This window comes from Carassius auratus, chromosome 14 (genome assembly GCF_003368295.1).
Source record: "Carassius auratus strain Wakin chromosome 14, ASM336829v1, whole genome shotgun sequence".
Classification (NCBI taxonomy): domain Eukaryota; kingdom Metazoa; phylum Chordata; class Actinopteri; order Cypriniformes; family Cyprinidae; genus Carassius; species Carassius auratus.
The window spans coordinates 27,570,424-27,585,922 of NC_039256.1; the positions used below are offsets into that span (position 1 = coordinate 27,570,424).

The window sequence follows — 15,499 nt, forward strand, 5'->3', positions numbered from 1 at the left end:
AATGTTTTTTAAGAAGGTCATGAGGAACAGAGTTGTTGCAGATCACAAGGTCAGCACTTTTGTTCCTTTCTTTTTCATTTTTTTTAAATCAGATATTCATCACAGCAGAGTCACTCAAACAATTTACCTGAAGTGCCGGTGACACAGAAATCGATATCTGTGATGTGCAGTTTCTGCAGCATAAAAATTTGGCATGAATGGCTTTATGTGCATGAAGGAAAAGGAGCAGCACTTCTGTGAGCCGAGGGGGCTGAGACAGGGGTGTCACGCAGGGCACCTTAGGGACGGGTAATTTGTCAAATGGCTTTCTCGCACTTTTCATGGCCAGATCTCTTCTTTCGCTCAGCAATCGATATACATTTTTGAGGCATGGATGGAACATGTGAGAGACAGGGTCAAAGTCAAAAAGAGAGAGGAATGGAGAGTAAGACAGACAGACTGAGATGCTGAGAAAGTGAGGGTTTGAGAGGTGAGTGTGAAAGGCTTTAGACAGGAAACTGCCATTCTCACACTTAAGGTGTGGGATATTGATTTTTCATGCTTAGATGAAAGACGTAGTATGTGCTTGTGCATGCCTTCTTAAAAACCCCAGAAAGCCCAGGTATATGTGAATATGCACCCTTTTTTTCTCATAATCTTTTTGGTATCAGTATATAGGTATAGTCCTTTCGTCTAATAAATAATCAAATATGTAAATAAATGGGAAATTAGCCCACTGATTATTAAAGTTGTGGGTTTGTTGCTTTTACTTAACAGCTAATGGTGTACACCTACAATTTACACCTTTCCATTTCCCATGACACATCTTGCATTTACTAATATTATCCAATCAAATATTATCAAGAATAAACAATAACACTTTTAACTGGAAACAACAAGTAGAAAATCCATGATCATTGCTGTGACATAAACTAAAGGCTTTGCCTTTAAAAAACAGGGACAATCCTTTCAATACAACCCTCCCTAGCTTCCTTCTTCATAAACATTATATCAACACAGGAAAGAAAACCGAGTTTATAAAGAAATATCATAGGGTTTTTTTTTAATTTCTGACAGATGAAGCCTCATTAATGACTCTTATCTTTTGTTCGCAGTTGACTGCCTGGATCCGACCTGCTCAAATAATGGCATCTGTGTGAACGGAGAGTGCCACTGTAAACCAGGCTGGGGTGGACCAAGCTGTGAGCTGCCCAGAGCACAGTGCCCAGATCAGTGCCATGGTCATGGTGCTTTCATTCCAGACACAGGTGTCTGTAGCTGTGACCCCAGTTGGATGGGCCCTGATTGTTCTGTCGGTCAGTCTGCATGTTTGATTGGATCTCAGTAATACAAATGTTTCAATTTTTCATACCTGATTTCTAACGTATGGTATGTAAATAGTGGTTTTACTGCTCTGTCCTTTTCTCGACACAGAGGTTTGCTCAGTCGACTGCGGGACACACGGTGTATGCATGGGTGGTTCGTGCCGCTGCGAGGAGGGCTGGACAGGTGCTGCGTGCGACCAGCGTGTGTGTAACCCGCTTTGTGTGAAGCACGGCACCTGTAAGGATGGGAAGTGCGAGTGTGAACAGGGCTGGAATGGAGAACACTGCACCATCGGTAGGCATACACCCAGCCCTGACCCACGAATTGATCTTTTCCTGCTCACTATACTCACTATTACAACAGATGCCAAAGCACTGTCTCTGCTCTGCTCCCTCCTCTAAGCTTTATGTGAGAGGGACCCATTTTTGGATCGTCCTTGTTGGTTCCAGGGCAACATTATTATCAACCAATCAGATTTTAGGGAAAGGGTTAGAGCTGGGTTTAGGGTCTAAAAAAGTTATCTCTTATTTTTGGCCTAAATTATGGTTTGGGCCAGGGGTGTCCAAACTCACACCTGGAGGGCCACTATCCTGCAGAGTTGGGCTCCAACTCATTTGCCTGGAAGTTTGTTGTATGCCAAATAAGACCGTGATTAGCTGGTTCAGGTGTGTTTCATTGGGGTTGAAGCTGAACTCTAGAGGACAGTGGCCATCCTGAAGCAGGATTGGACACCCCTGGTTTGGGCAATGGTTTCTTAAGGACCGGGAAAGGATTTTGATCCAGGAACATGACCTACTTGCATGCAGCTCAGGGATTTAGGAGAACTCCAGGAAAAGTCTATGCTTGTAATTTTTCTCTTGACTGATCCATCAGGATGGGATGTATAGTACACGACTCTAAAACAATTAATCTTAAGGCCATGCTCCAAAAGCTGCCCAAAACTCATGTGGTCCACATTTTGGTCATATAAATCCAGAGGGATTCCAGGCTGCTGCAGAGTCCACAGAAGTGTGTATCGATACATACTGTAGCGGCAACAAAGGTGACTCTCATGAGCTCCCATCTAAATGATGAAAATAAAAAAATGGGATACCAAAACATCCAGACCAAAAAAAGCAGGATTGAACACCCCTTCCCTACATTCTTGTGAAAATGACAGAAACATTCAAGTGACAGCCATTGCATGACTGCAAGTACAAATCAAGTGCATCATTTGACCCAAATCTCTGAAAGAGAAGTTTAAAGCATTTGAGGGTAGAGAATAGAAAACTAAAAGCTTGACTTTATATCAGTTTGGAAGCATGTTCCCATAAGCTTATACAAGTTGTAAATAGGGCATAAGACAGACCAAGGTGAAATCAGTAGCCACTGGGTCAGTATGTATAGGAGAGATGAATGAGGCGCTGAGGTGCAAGAGTGTGTGGTGGGGGGGTTATTGAGGAGAATTAGACTGTTTCTCTGTCTGGTGTTGGACTGAGAACAGACTTAGTTGTGTTTGATCACGCCTCACACAGCGGAGGCAGATGTGTGGGCTGCTGGGTAATGAACAGTCCTTGCAGGGTAGCAGCAACTGATGAAAGGTAGAGGTGTCTTCACCTTGATAAGTCACACCTCTTTTTGTCTTGACTTCTCTATCTCAAAAATAGACTCAAACGCCAGAGTTTTCCTTTCTCTCATCATCTGTGGATATGTGTGTGCATGTTTGTCTGTCACTCCAAAGATGACACAAGCGACAAAGACTGAAAGTGCTTTGCCTTTAATCCTTCTCCCCATTGAACGCCACAACAGGAAGTCTGTCTGCTTATTGTCACCAAACTCTTTCTGTGGGCTAAAAAAGCCTCGTAAATGGCTTCCATCTTCAGTTTCCATTTTTATTTCTGAGAACTCTTCTGTTTCTACGTGATTCAAATGCAACACATGTATTAATTTGTCTTCTTGTTATGACACATTTTTGTTTCTTCTGAATGTCCTTTCTGATGCAGACATTTGGGATGGAAGTATTGAAGGTATTGTACCTCGTCGTACTGTGACTAGTGCTAGCTGCACTTTTAGTCTGGTCGTGAGCAACCCCCCTGCCTCTGATAGTTTGGCTGCATAACGACTGTGTGCTTCTGTTCGTAGAGTAGCCGTTGTGGAGTAGAATGTCATGTTGAGTAGGTTCATAGTGCTAGTCTGTGTTCTTCAGCGTGTGTGTTTATATTCTTGTTGTCAGATGATGATAGTATAGCTGTAATCATCTGTTTTGCACCTTGTTGCTTTTTAAATGTCCCTCTCCTACAGCATTACCAAGCTACACTTAATACAATGACTTTTAAATCCTTTGGAATATGGGGTAATACTATACATTAGAGTGGCCACGTTTCACATATAACTGAATAGATAGTAAGCAGACATCATAAAAATGTCTACCACAAGTTATTACAAAGACAGTCTCAATGGAGTAACCTGAGGTTAAATATCTTGCGCAAGTTGTTGATTGAGTCAAAACGCGATTCATAACATATAATGATAAATCTAAATTCCAATGCAACTGGTTCTGCTCTGCCCATTCCAAGCAGGGCTCAAACTGGCAGCAGCCAGCACTGGGAGGCAGGCATGCTAACAGGGACACTGAAGACTGAAGTCTCTGGTGTCAGTTGCTACTGCCTCTAGATGGCAAGAGATTTACCTGCACAACTCCCCCTAGGTGCCCAAATGATCATGGTACATCTCAGCATGTCTACTATACTTATGGCTTTATGAATCCTTGGCAAAATCTTGGCTCAATAATGTTAAATTAGTGATTGGATGGTTATCTTGCAAGATTTATGAGTCAAGTAATTACCATTTTGTCAAAACCAACCAGTCTTTCAGGCCTGTCAGTTGAGATGGAGCAACACTTTGAAAATAATTTTGCAAAACCAGTTAGATAATGTAATAGGTTTCTAACTTTGGAACAGAAAATTAAGATTTTTTTTCTTTGATGAAATCCAAGAGCTGACCCTGCATAGACAGCAATGCAACTACCACATTCAAGGACCAGAAAGATAGTAAGGACATCATTAAAATAGTCCATGTGACATCAATGGTTCAAACTTAATTTTATGAAGCTATTAGAATACTTTTCAACAATTCCTCTTATCCTTGTCAGTCTCCTATTCTTGTGAATGGTATTACTCATGTGAATGCGTGTGATGATGCTGCTGACGCAGGAGCCGGTGTTCTGGCATAGAACATGCATGCGCTGCGGCTTGTTTACAAGCAGAGGAATGCACACGCATGTGTCGTGGTACTGTCATGAATGGTGGCGGAGACTGACCAGAACAGAAGAAATTGTTGAATAAAGTTATTTTTGTTTTAGTTGCACACAAAATCTATTATTGAAGCTTCATAAAAATAAGGTTGAACCACTTATGTCAGATGGGATGTTTGTCTTTACTACCATTCTTGCTGTTGCTGTCTATAAAGGGTCAGAAGGTTCTTGAATTTCATCAAAAATATCTTAATATTTATTCCAAAAATGAACAAAGGTCTTGTGGGTTTGGAACAGCGAGTGAGAGTAATTAATGACAGAATTGTCTTTTTTGGGTGAACTAACCCTTTAAGTATTAAGAACCTTAAATATGCACAAAAGCACCATGCTTTTGCAATGCATTGATTAAGCAATTGTATTTGCATACTTGAGTGTTTGTTTATGAGTATTCCATTAAACTAAAAGTCTTTCTTTTTATATGTAGGATTTATTTCTGCATCTTTGAAGGAATTATGCCATAGAATGGCAACATTACTTATTAAAGAACCGGTCTCTCTGAGCAGCATGAGTTTAAGAGCCTTGCTCAAAAGCACAATAGTAAAGGCTACTTGATGTAGTTGGAACCGATGAACTTGAAGTTAATAGACTTGAGCTGGAACCACTACAGTACACCACCCACATTCCCTCCTACTTTTGTAGGAGCATAGTTAAAGGCTGGGTCAACTACATGACTCTAAGCATAATGGGAATGCTTGCATTTAAGTATACTGCAGTTTCAGCTAGAGGCAGAGCAGCACACACCAGCTCCTAGCAGTCTGTTTGAGTCTGCCTTTCTGTTTGCACAGAACAGAGACACAGGAGGCAAGTCATCGTATAGTTCCATCAAGTCTGCTTCAGACAAAAGAGCTAAATTACAGAGGACACTGCAAAGTGGAGACAAAGATCACATAGAATTTGCTATACCTGAGGGATATAGATCACTACTGCAAGTAAAGGGATTTGGAGGGAGTAGATCCTAAGATAAATGTAAAATTTCATGAGCCATTGGTACAGAGTGGGTTAAGAGCAGTGGGCAACACTTTTGCTGTGCATATTTCTACACACAGGGTGCAGGACAACAGGAGGCATGGTAATGACTTTGTCTCAGCGTCTGCATGAGTTCTAACTCATAGCATGAATACTAATGGAGGGGCAGGAGTGTGTGTGCTTTTCTAAGAAGGGGAGTGCGGTATGTTTGCAGGGAGAGCAGGATAATGAGGAGTTTAACTGCAGGGCCCACAGTGATCACCTGAATGCTCATGCATCAGTGGACGGAAGCAAGTTTGGCACAAGACCTGGCATCAATTGTTAATCGATTTAAATTTGCATCTCTAATTGGCCAAAATGGCTGCAGGAGAATAGCCACTGGAGGCATGGATTTTGTATGCTAGGGTATCCTGAATTGAAACCACGCCCACCATAAAAACCAAACCTACCCCAGCTTTAACTGCACATCTGAATGTCCTTTTAGGGAGTGGCAGTTGTTAAAGTTGCAGTGCACATATCTGCACCATTAGACAAACAAACAGAAATTGCAGGAATAAAAATGTTTGACTGTTTCCAAACAGGTTTCCCAAACACACTAGGCTTCTGAGATAACTTGTTCAATGCGCAAAGGACATTGCCCAGTCTCTACTATAGTTCAGAAAACATTTGAGTGAAAATTTTCAGCTTTCACAATTCCCATGCTGAAGTTTACGATGTTATTTGACTTTGTAGTAGTACATAGAACTCTATAGGCAAGGAAAACCCAGACAGAGGGCGTTTTATGCAGTAGGTGCTCACTCCCTGCGGGACTTTATCTGTCTCTTCCTAAGGCGCATTTGGAGGATTTATGAATCTAACCTTTATTTTATGACCTTTAAAGGCGAGAGGGCTTCAGGCCAGTGGATGGGATAGTTAGGTGGAGGACTGGATTTCTCTTCCACACGTTCTTTCTCCCCATAGTATCCCATCTTTTAAGAATTTTCTTTCTTTCTTTCTTTCTTTCTTCGTCCTTTCTTCCTTGCAACCCTGCTGTTCTTTTCTCTTGCAGTTTTTTCCCCTTTCCACCAATCCATCTGTCTCTTTCTATCCATCTCTCCATCCATCAAACCTCTGACTGCTGCTATGCAGCGTGCTTTTTTCCCCATCTCACCTTTGCGTTCCTCTCTCATACCATGTGCGCTGACCCATAACTCAAGGCAATCTCAGCTCCTTTTAAGTAGATTACAATAGAGTCAACCTGCATTACTTTAGCCAGGTGGCTTAATAGTTTGTGAAATCCCACTTTATTCTAGTTAGTGTTCTGAGAATCGACTGGGTTTTGGCATAAAAGAGGGGCCCTGCTCAGTGCTGTCCAATGAGGAAGATCAATGGTCAGCATAGATTTTGCTGTCCTGGTGTTTCATAAGTATTTGGCTGCTTAAAATGGCAGCTCCATTTAAAAGGCAATCATTGCTAAGTGACTTTCCTCTCAGCTCAATATTGCGTGACAATCGATGCATAGCAGGCTGTTAATGTGGCATCTCAAGGACCCCAGACATTGAAAATTTCATTAATTAAAGCAACATTTGATTTGAGTCACAATGGCTGAATGCATCCCAGTGCAGGCTGGGTTTACACACTCCTCTGGTTGAGGCCATTTCATTCCACTCATCACAAATCATTCGAAGTGTCACCTGCGCGGGGTCAGCTGCCAATAATACTGTATAAACTTGCGATGAAGGAAACCAGCTCCATCTAAAAGGCTGTGTTTCCAGGGTAACCATAAGCGGAGGCTGTGACACACTAACAGAAGTGTTAACTGTTAGAGATTGAACTCCGGGGGACCAGCAATGGTTTCTGATGACACAGTGTGAGGTCGCAGTGTGGTTTTCGTTTTACAGCGAGGTAAGAGACGATGCCCACGGCAGTGCTGAGATTTTTAGACTGCATGTTTTATTTACACAAAACTCCCGATGACTCGGAAATGTTAGGTCATGTCTCTAGGGTGCTTAATTATGGACTGGTGTGGCTAAAGGAGAATAGGACTTAGCCTTTTAATTTCTCTTTGTGTTTGTTCATCTCAGTCACTGCCTCTCCCAGAGAGAGCTTGGTTAAAACATTTACATCAATCCACGTTCTTTTCAAAACTGTTGTGACGAGATTGATTTCCACCTTTTGTCTTTTAGGAAGACTGTTTATCCCGTTACTGCATACATTAAACACCCACACACATGCCACACTTCACTCCAAAAAATGAAGTGTTCTTTTTCTCGTTCTTGAAAACATCTTTAAATTTGACTTATCACAAAAATCTGACAGTTCTTATCACACTGATCTTATTCAAAGGTCCTTGGTTCTCTCACACACATGGGCTCATACTTCAAACTAAAGATGTGTCCTAATGTAGACTCCAGTCTGTCTTAACCACATTCTTACATGAGAGCATCGCTCTCTCTCCAGACAAATCAAATCAGCTACTGTAAATGAACAGTCGGAGAGTGTGTGTGCCCTTTACAAATATCCCCTCCTGAATGGATGAGTTTTGATAAATTCATTTGCTACCAACAATGGCTATCAATAGAGTCTACCGAAGCTAATTGAATTGATCTCAGAGTTTGAAATGAATTTAGATGTGAATAGTATTGCTTTTCATATACTTCATCCCCTTAAATGGGCATTGAGCGCATTGGAGGCAGATATGTTTGTGTGGGAGCACTGATGCATGTCTGCCTATAGTGTCACAGCCAAAAGTTTGAAAAAATAGACACATATTAGCATACAGGATGATTCTCATTTGCATTTCGTGTTCATTTGTGGCATTCCATTTTGACTGTCTGGATAATGTCTTCAGCAATATTTTTTTGTGTTCTGTTTTATTTGCTATATGCATAAAATTATATTAAACAGATGCAAAAAAAAAAAAAAAACTTTCTAATTTTAAGAATAAATTAGACAGACAAATAAGTAGCTAAAAAGCTATTATCTGAAAATGTACATTATATTTATATTAGATTTTGACTACCAGTTTATAGGGACAATGTCAAACAGGATATATATATCCACATATAGCGACACCAAAAGCTAAATTACTATTATTATTTTTTTAAATCATTCAATTCCATTAAATTCCAAATTCCATTAATTTGAACTCGAAACTATTTCTAGCTTGTTTTCAAACTTTTGGTCACAATTATTGATATATCAGTGTTCTGATGACTGGTGTGATTTCAGCCTCTCTAAATCCATCTTCCTTCTCTTTCTGTCCATTGCAGATGGCTGTCCGAACCGATGTAATGGAAATGGACAGTGTCTGCAGGGTCAGAACAGCTGGCACTGTGAGTGCAAGACTGGATGGAGAGGCACCGGCTGCAATGTCGCCATGGAGACTTCATGTGCAGACAACAAAGACAATGAAGGAGGTGAGAGATCTTTTGTTGACTCTGTGGGAACTTTGTGACAAAGATTGTACATGATTGGAACAGCCACATGTGCACAGGAACAGCTGCTGTGTGCAATTTCTGTAATTTCAGGAACAGCTGCTGTGTGTAATTTCTAGGAGTATTTTTATATAATTCCAAACGGAATTATGTAAAAAATGACAATTAGAATCCACAGATATTTTCCCTGTTTGACATTGTCCCTATAAACTGGTAGTCAAAATCTAATCACACACCATTAAGTGATGCATGTGTAACCCCTCTCTTCTGGGTCCTCTCTGACGCTCCTCGCGCTCGCTCCGAGCGGGGCTCCGGCATGGGAGGCGGACGCACTAACAAGGAGGCTAAATGGTTACAGCCACTAGCGTCTGTCGCTAGTGCGTCTCTTGAGATCGGGGAGTGAGGTTTACCTCCACAGCACTACTCGCTGGCCTCTGTTACACTCACCCCCTAAACCTCACTCCCATCCGGGTCACGGCACCAATGCAACCCCTTCTCTCCCGGCTCCTCTCTGACGCTCCGAGCAGGGTTCGAACCCGGGTCTCCGGCATGGGAGGCGGATGCACTTACAAGGAGGCTTAATGGCCTCCGTTACACATGTTTTAACATTAAACAAATTATACACTGCATCTTTAATGTAATCCATGCTTTAATGTGATGAGAGTGACTGTTTAGTGCACTAACCAGATGTGGCAACTTTTTGAGTGTATCTATAACACTGTTTAGAATTCTTGAATGTGTAAATTTCATAGGAATAAGATAACCTTTTCTCAGAAAATTCTGGACTGTTGGCTTTCATCTGAAAAGACGGATTTAAAAAAATCAAGTCCGTAGTAAGTAATATAATTCAAAGCCTCAAGGTGAGGGAAAGAAGAAAGCACTTTTCTAACTCTTTGGTAAATGAATACTGGAACAGAGACCAGATTCAAATCCAACATCATTGTGTTCAAAACCTACAAGAACACTTTGATGAAACGGCCTCTCGTTCAACAGATGAAGAATGTTCCCTTTTTTTTTTTGAGCAGAGAACGAGATGAAGAGAGAAATCTTTTTCAGCCTTAGGCAGCTCTGATTGATTGTGCACCATTATAATATGACATTACTCATCACACCGCTGTTTTATTTCTTCTAGATGGTCTGACTGACTGCATGGATCCGGACTGCTGTATCCAAAGTCCCTGCCAGAACAGTCCCCTTTGTAAAGGGTCCAGGGATCCCTTACAGGTCATCCAGCAAGGCCAGCACCCTGAGCAGAAAGTCCGTTCCTTCTATGACCGTGTTAAGATGCTAGTGGGCCGGGACAGCACACATATAATCCCTGCAGACAATCCATTTAACGCAAGGTAATTTACTGTACTGCACACAACACCTTGGTAAATGTCATGTCTCTTGCATTGTATGGTAGAAGAAATCTGAAGTGCACACAATATATGCTATATCTGTTGTTGAGTGAAAACTGAGTGCTGGGATAGTTATTGTCAGTTCTGTGCTGTGTAACCCCAGAGCTATTTTTGAGTAACTGTATCGATTGTTGTCAGTGGTGCTAGAACATCTACCTGTCTCTTTCCACTGTATTTCTTGGAATAACTGACGGATTTGTTGGCTAATGGGAAATGCATGGGATTATTTTGACAGCAGTTGTTGGACTGATGGTATCACTTTGGATTTATTGGTTATAGAGCAGCTGATGTTTTCTTGTTTGTTCTGTGTTCTCCAGTCTGGCATCACTGATCAGAGGTCAGGTGGTGACGACAGATGGAACCCCACTGGTGGGAGTAAATGTGTCGTTTGTCAAGTACCCGCAGTATGGCTACACCCTCACGCGCCAGGATGGAACGTAAGTTAACCGCAGTACTCCTACCAACCACAGTTGAACGCAAAAGAATTGACGTGCTTTTTAAATTGTACTTCAACTGAGAAGTGTGGTAGCAAACTGGATGCAGAAATGCAATTTAAATATGAATGTATTGTTTTTTTTAACTGGAAAAGCAGTTCATAAGACAAAGTTTGATTGTTGGCTTGACAGCTTTGTTTCAATGTTGTAAAAATGGTTTAAGGGATGGATTGTGTCTTGTGGCCATTTAAATTCGAAATGATACCCGTGAATTCATAGGAAGCCAATTCTTCGGTTCTAAGTTTTGGCCAACCCTGGTACATACACATCCAAACCGATCATCCAAGCAACAAACAACACTTTCCCCTCTGAAACACTTTGATTATGTCTGCCGCCAAGCCTTATTTTGTTACTTACTTGTTTACATATGCTTCTAGTGATTTAGAGAGCTACATGCTAACTGAACAAATCTTTATTAGATTCATTAAGAGCCGGGTAAACTCAGTCTTTCCATTGAAATGACTGCAATCTATCAAAACAATGAATTATCCCTCCCAGAGAAATGGTATTTTTAATGGTAAAAGCATTCAGAATGTAATGGCGCTATCAATAACAGAATAACACAAGTACATATTTGTTTTACACTCTGTTTGCCTTTCCCCCTTCCTCTCGCTCTGTGTCATTAGATTTGACCTGATTGCCAATGGTGGAGCGTCTCTCACCCTCCGATTTGAGCGGGCTCCATTTTTGAGTCAAGAGCGCACAGTGTGGCTCCCGTGGAACATTTTCTACGCCATGGACACTCTGATGTTAAAGACAGAGGAGAACACCATCCCGAGCTGTGACCTCAGCGGCTTTGTGAGGCCTGATCCCGTGGTGGTGGCCTCCCCACTTTCTTCTTTCTTCAGTTCCAGGCCAGGAGAGAGGTCCATCATTCCAGAGACACAGGCATGATGAAATCCTCGCTTCCTTGAAACATTCATTACTGTAATTTGCTGATTAATGTGTTTTGATTAATAGGATCCTTTCATTAGACTTTACCTTTCAATTTTGCTCACTTCAGTGTCCCAAATAGTGTTCTTTTTTCACTTTATTCATGTTCCTTTACCACTCTCTCTTTGGTCATTAAATTAGTTGACAGGTTGTTAACCTCATGAAACTCACAGGTCATCATCCCTCATCAACCATTTTCACTCTAATTATATTCTTTTTTTGCTTTTCCCCTTCCATTCATCTTTTTAGTCTTTCTTCTAACTGCCTGACCTTCTTAATCATCTCCTATTCTTATTTGAAAATACCCTTTTCCTGTGACGTGAAACTCATTCTTCCATCTCTCCGCCAGGTTCTGCATGAGCAGCTAGAGATTCCCGGCACCAATCTGAAACTCTGTCACCTGAGTTCTCGGACCTCAGGTTACCGCTCTTTGCTCAAGATCACCATGACTCAAGCCGTGGTGCCTCTCAGCCTGGTTAAAGTCCATCTGATGGTTGCCGTAGAGGGACACCTCTTTCAGAAGTGGTTCCATGCTTCACCCAACCTCGCATACACCTTTATCTGGGACAAGACGGATGCATACGGTCAGCGTGTCTATGGCCTCTCTGATGCAGTGGGTAAGCATACATAATGTATTTAGAAAGGATTGGTGACTTAGTTATTAGCACACATCCTCCGAAACAAAGTTGTTATCCTATTGCAGTTACTGGTTCTACAAAAATAACAAATGTTGTGTAATTTTGATTGAGGCTGAAAACGAGGCTGAAAAAGAAGCTCTTGTTTAATTAGTGCACATATTAAACCCTCCTCTTATGAACCTCTTTTGAAATGGTTAAGTTAAGGAGCCCTTATGCTTTGAACAGTTTGGGTTGTGTGCTTTCACCATTTTGCAAATCCGTCTTATCATAAAAACATTCCTTCACTACTTTAAGTAACATTAATAACAGATGTTCTCCACATCGCAACAACCAATATCCAACTAATCCATTATAAAAAAAATAATTAAAAAAGGCATCCTCAAGATCAGCTTGATGGGTGTTTATTTGGGACCCTGGTCGACTGTAGTGACCGTTCATGACACATTGCAGTTAAACAGCCATGGGTAATCGGTCACTCTGCTGACTGAACACACAGTGAGAGTTAACACATCAGACAGGATTCGCGCTCATGCGTGTGAACGTAGGTCCCAAAGATCATTCAGCCTGACCGTCCCTGTCAGAGAAGCACACAGGTTCAGAGAGCAGCCGCAGTGAGCCGAGGGAAACGCTGAGAGCAGCACTCTGTCTGGTGTGACCTCCTTATAGCACCCACTAATCTCTCTTTGTCTTTCCGCCGCTTTCTCAGCCTGTCTACCTTCCAGCTCTCTACATCTTTTTCATTTATATTTTGAGGTACCCACAGTCCCACTTGCGTCTACCCAGCTATAAATTCTCACCTGCCTCGTCAGTATATCTCCATATGTATTTATGCTAATGGCTTCATGGAGTTGTGCTCCACTTTTCAAGAAATGGAAGGAAAGTTTTTTGTTGAAGATCGTCTCTTGCAATGACCCTGTGGCAGCAGCACAGATCACACGGTCCTCTTGGAGAAGTGAAAGCTGAAGTCATGTCCAGCCACAGGGTGTCTGAACAAATCACGTTCACACCTTACCGAGGTGCTTTGTGTTTGTGAAAGCACCCAAGCTGTGGTGATTTGTGAAGGCTTGTCCAGAACCTGATATGTCCTACTTCTGCCCAGCAGTCTGCAAAGAGAAATGTTGTGATGAGTGTTGCAGGGTCATTTATAGCTTACCTCGTATATGTGTCTCTAATTGCTGAATTTTTATCATATCTCTAAATGTTCTGGCTTTTAATTTAGCATGTGGTTTTCAAATAAATATTTATATTCTCCCTCACTGTTTCCCAGCTAGACTCCCCATCCAATCTGCTTGCATTGTATGTAAATTAATCATCTCTAATATTGGCCTGTCATGTAGTTAATTAAATGCTGTTTTGATACATTTTGTGTACTCTCTTTTTTTTCCCTCTCTCTGTCTTCGTCCCCAAGTCTCTGTGGGGTATGAATATGAATCATGTCCTAGTCTGGTGATGTGGGAGAAGAGGACTGCTATGCTTCAAGGCTATGAGCTGGAACCTTCCAATCTGGGCGGCTGGTCTCTGGACAAACACCATATACTCAACCTGCGCAGTGGTATGAGCCTCATGTTCTTGCACAGGGGGCAAAATGCATTTGTTTTGTATTTATTTATTAATTTATTTAGATGGGGCATTAGTGGCAGCACTTGATGCCATAATGAAATAAGACATACCCAAAGGAGAACAATATGTAAATAAATTAACTTTTCTGGACCAGTCTCAGACCTGCTGAGACTGAGATTTGAGGTGACACACAGGAAGTCGGATGTGTTGTGATGCCTGGCTGCTTTCAGTGAAAGAGCCTGTCATTTTGATCAATAATTTAATGTAATGCTCTGAAAACGTGGTTGTAATGTTCAGAAATGGCTCAGGTAAACAGCTTTTACTAAAAATGGTCTTTTGGAAATAGCACTTTCTTTTTCCATTTAAATGGTTATTGTTTCTTTATTCATCTGACACCAGGAATCCTTCATAAGGGCAGCGGTGAGAACGTCTTTGTGTCCCAGCAGCCACCCATCATCACGAGCATCATGGGTAATGGGCGCCGACGAAGCATCTCATGCCCGAGCTGTAATGGCCTGGCTGATGGAAATAAGCTGTTGGCACCTGTAGCCCTGGCAGCAGGCATTGATGGCAGCCTCTACGTTGGAGACTTAAATTTTGTTCGCAGAGTTTATCCCAACCTCAATACCACACGCATTCTGGAGCTCAGGTATTAGAAAAAGGAGCAGAGGAGACTTTTGTTTTCAGGCCCGTTCAAACCAAGAATGATGACTATAGTGCCATAGTTAACTATAATTTAAAACAAAGTTTTTTAAATCATTCTAAACTGAAAAGAAAAGCAGTCCACAACTAATAACAATAACAGCTCAAGGGGAACAATATCATTGGAATCACTTTCATTTTTTTCCAGCTAATGATAAAAACATTAGCAGCCAATTAGATTTCATCCTGCTTTTAAAAGGCGTGAGCATTTAAAGTGGCAGACGACAAAACTGCGGCACACACTTTTAATAAGCGTTATTGTAGACGCTAATATAGTTATCGTCCTTGGGGAGAATTTTACTTTTATCTAGATTTAATTGTTTTGTTTTTTTATCCATTTACTCTTAAGTAATATACACAATATATATTCTGTCATGATATATTGGAATCGTGATTCTATTTCTTTTCTTCATTTACAGAAATAAGGATTTTCGACACAGGTGTGCCTTCACATAATATGAATATAGAGATAAAGCAACGCATTATGCCTAATTGCAGCACTGACTCTATAATGACCTTGTTTTTCGTAGTAACAACCCGACTCATAAGTACTTCCTGGCTGTGGACCCTGTCTCTGGGGCTCTGTTCATCTCTGACACAAATTCTCGGCGAATCTACAAGGTGCGATCGCTCACAGGGGGTAGACTGCTGGCCGACAATGCCGAAGTGGTGGCGGGCACAGGAGAACAGTGCCTGCCCTTTGATGAGAGATGCGGGGACGGGGGCAAAGCTGTAGAAGCCACTCTCATGAGCCCCAAAGGTGAGGTTAAAGCATTGAAGAAAACCAAAACAG

The 15,499-nt window shown here is 41.5% G+C and overlaps 1 protein-coding gene across 5 annotated transcripts in view; it reads left to right on the top strand.

Annotated features, from left to right (window-relative positions):
* The window catches only part of tenm2a (teneurin transmembrane protein 2a), a 273,356-nt gene that overhangs the window by 247,026 nt on the left and 10,831 nt on the right, over nucleotides 1-15,499 (top strand). For all 5 annotated transcript variants that reach the window (XM_026281000.1, XM_026281002.1, XM_026281001.1 and 2 more), the window contains 11 exons: nucleotides 1,095-1,295; nucleotides 1,414-1,599; nucleotides 8,815-8,961; nucleotides 10,112-10,322; nucleotides 10,697-10,816; nucleotides 11,500-11,761; nucleotides 12,156-12,423; nucleotides 13,853-13,996; nucleotides 14,404-14,653; nucleotides 15,126-15,146; nucleotides 15,237-15,466. In XM_026281000.1, the coding sequence (XP_026136785.1) occupies nucleotides 1,095-1,295; nucleotides 1,414-1,599; nucleotides 8,815-8,961; nucleotides 10,112-10,322; nucleotides 10,697-10,816; nucleotides 11,500-11,761; nucleotides 12,156-12,423; nucleotides 13,853-13,996; nucleotides 14,404-14,653; nucleotides 15,126-15,146; nucleotides 15,237-15,466 (2,040 nt within the window). The remainder of the gene's footprint in view (nucleotides 1-1,094; nucleotides 1,296-1,413; nucleotides 1,600-8,814; nucleotides 8,962-10,111; nucleotides 10,323-10,696; nucleotides 10,817-11,499; nucleotides 11,762-12,155; nucleotides 12,424-13,852; nucleotides 13,997-14,403; nucleotides 14,654-15,125; nucleotides 15,147-15,236; nucleotides 15,467-15,499) is intronic.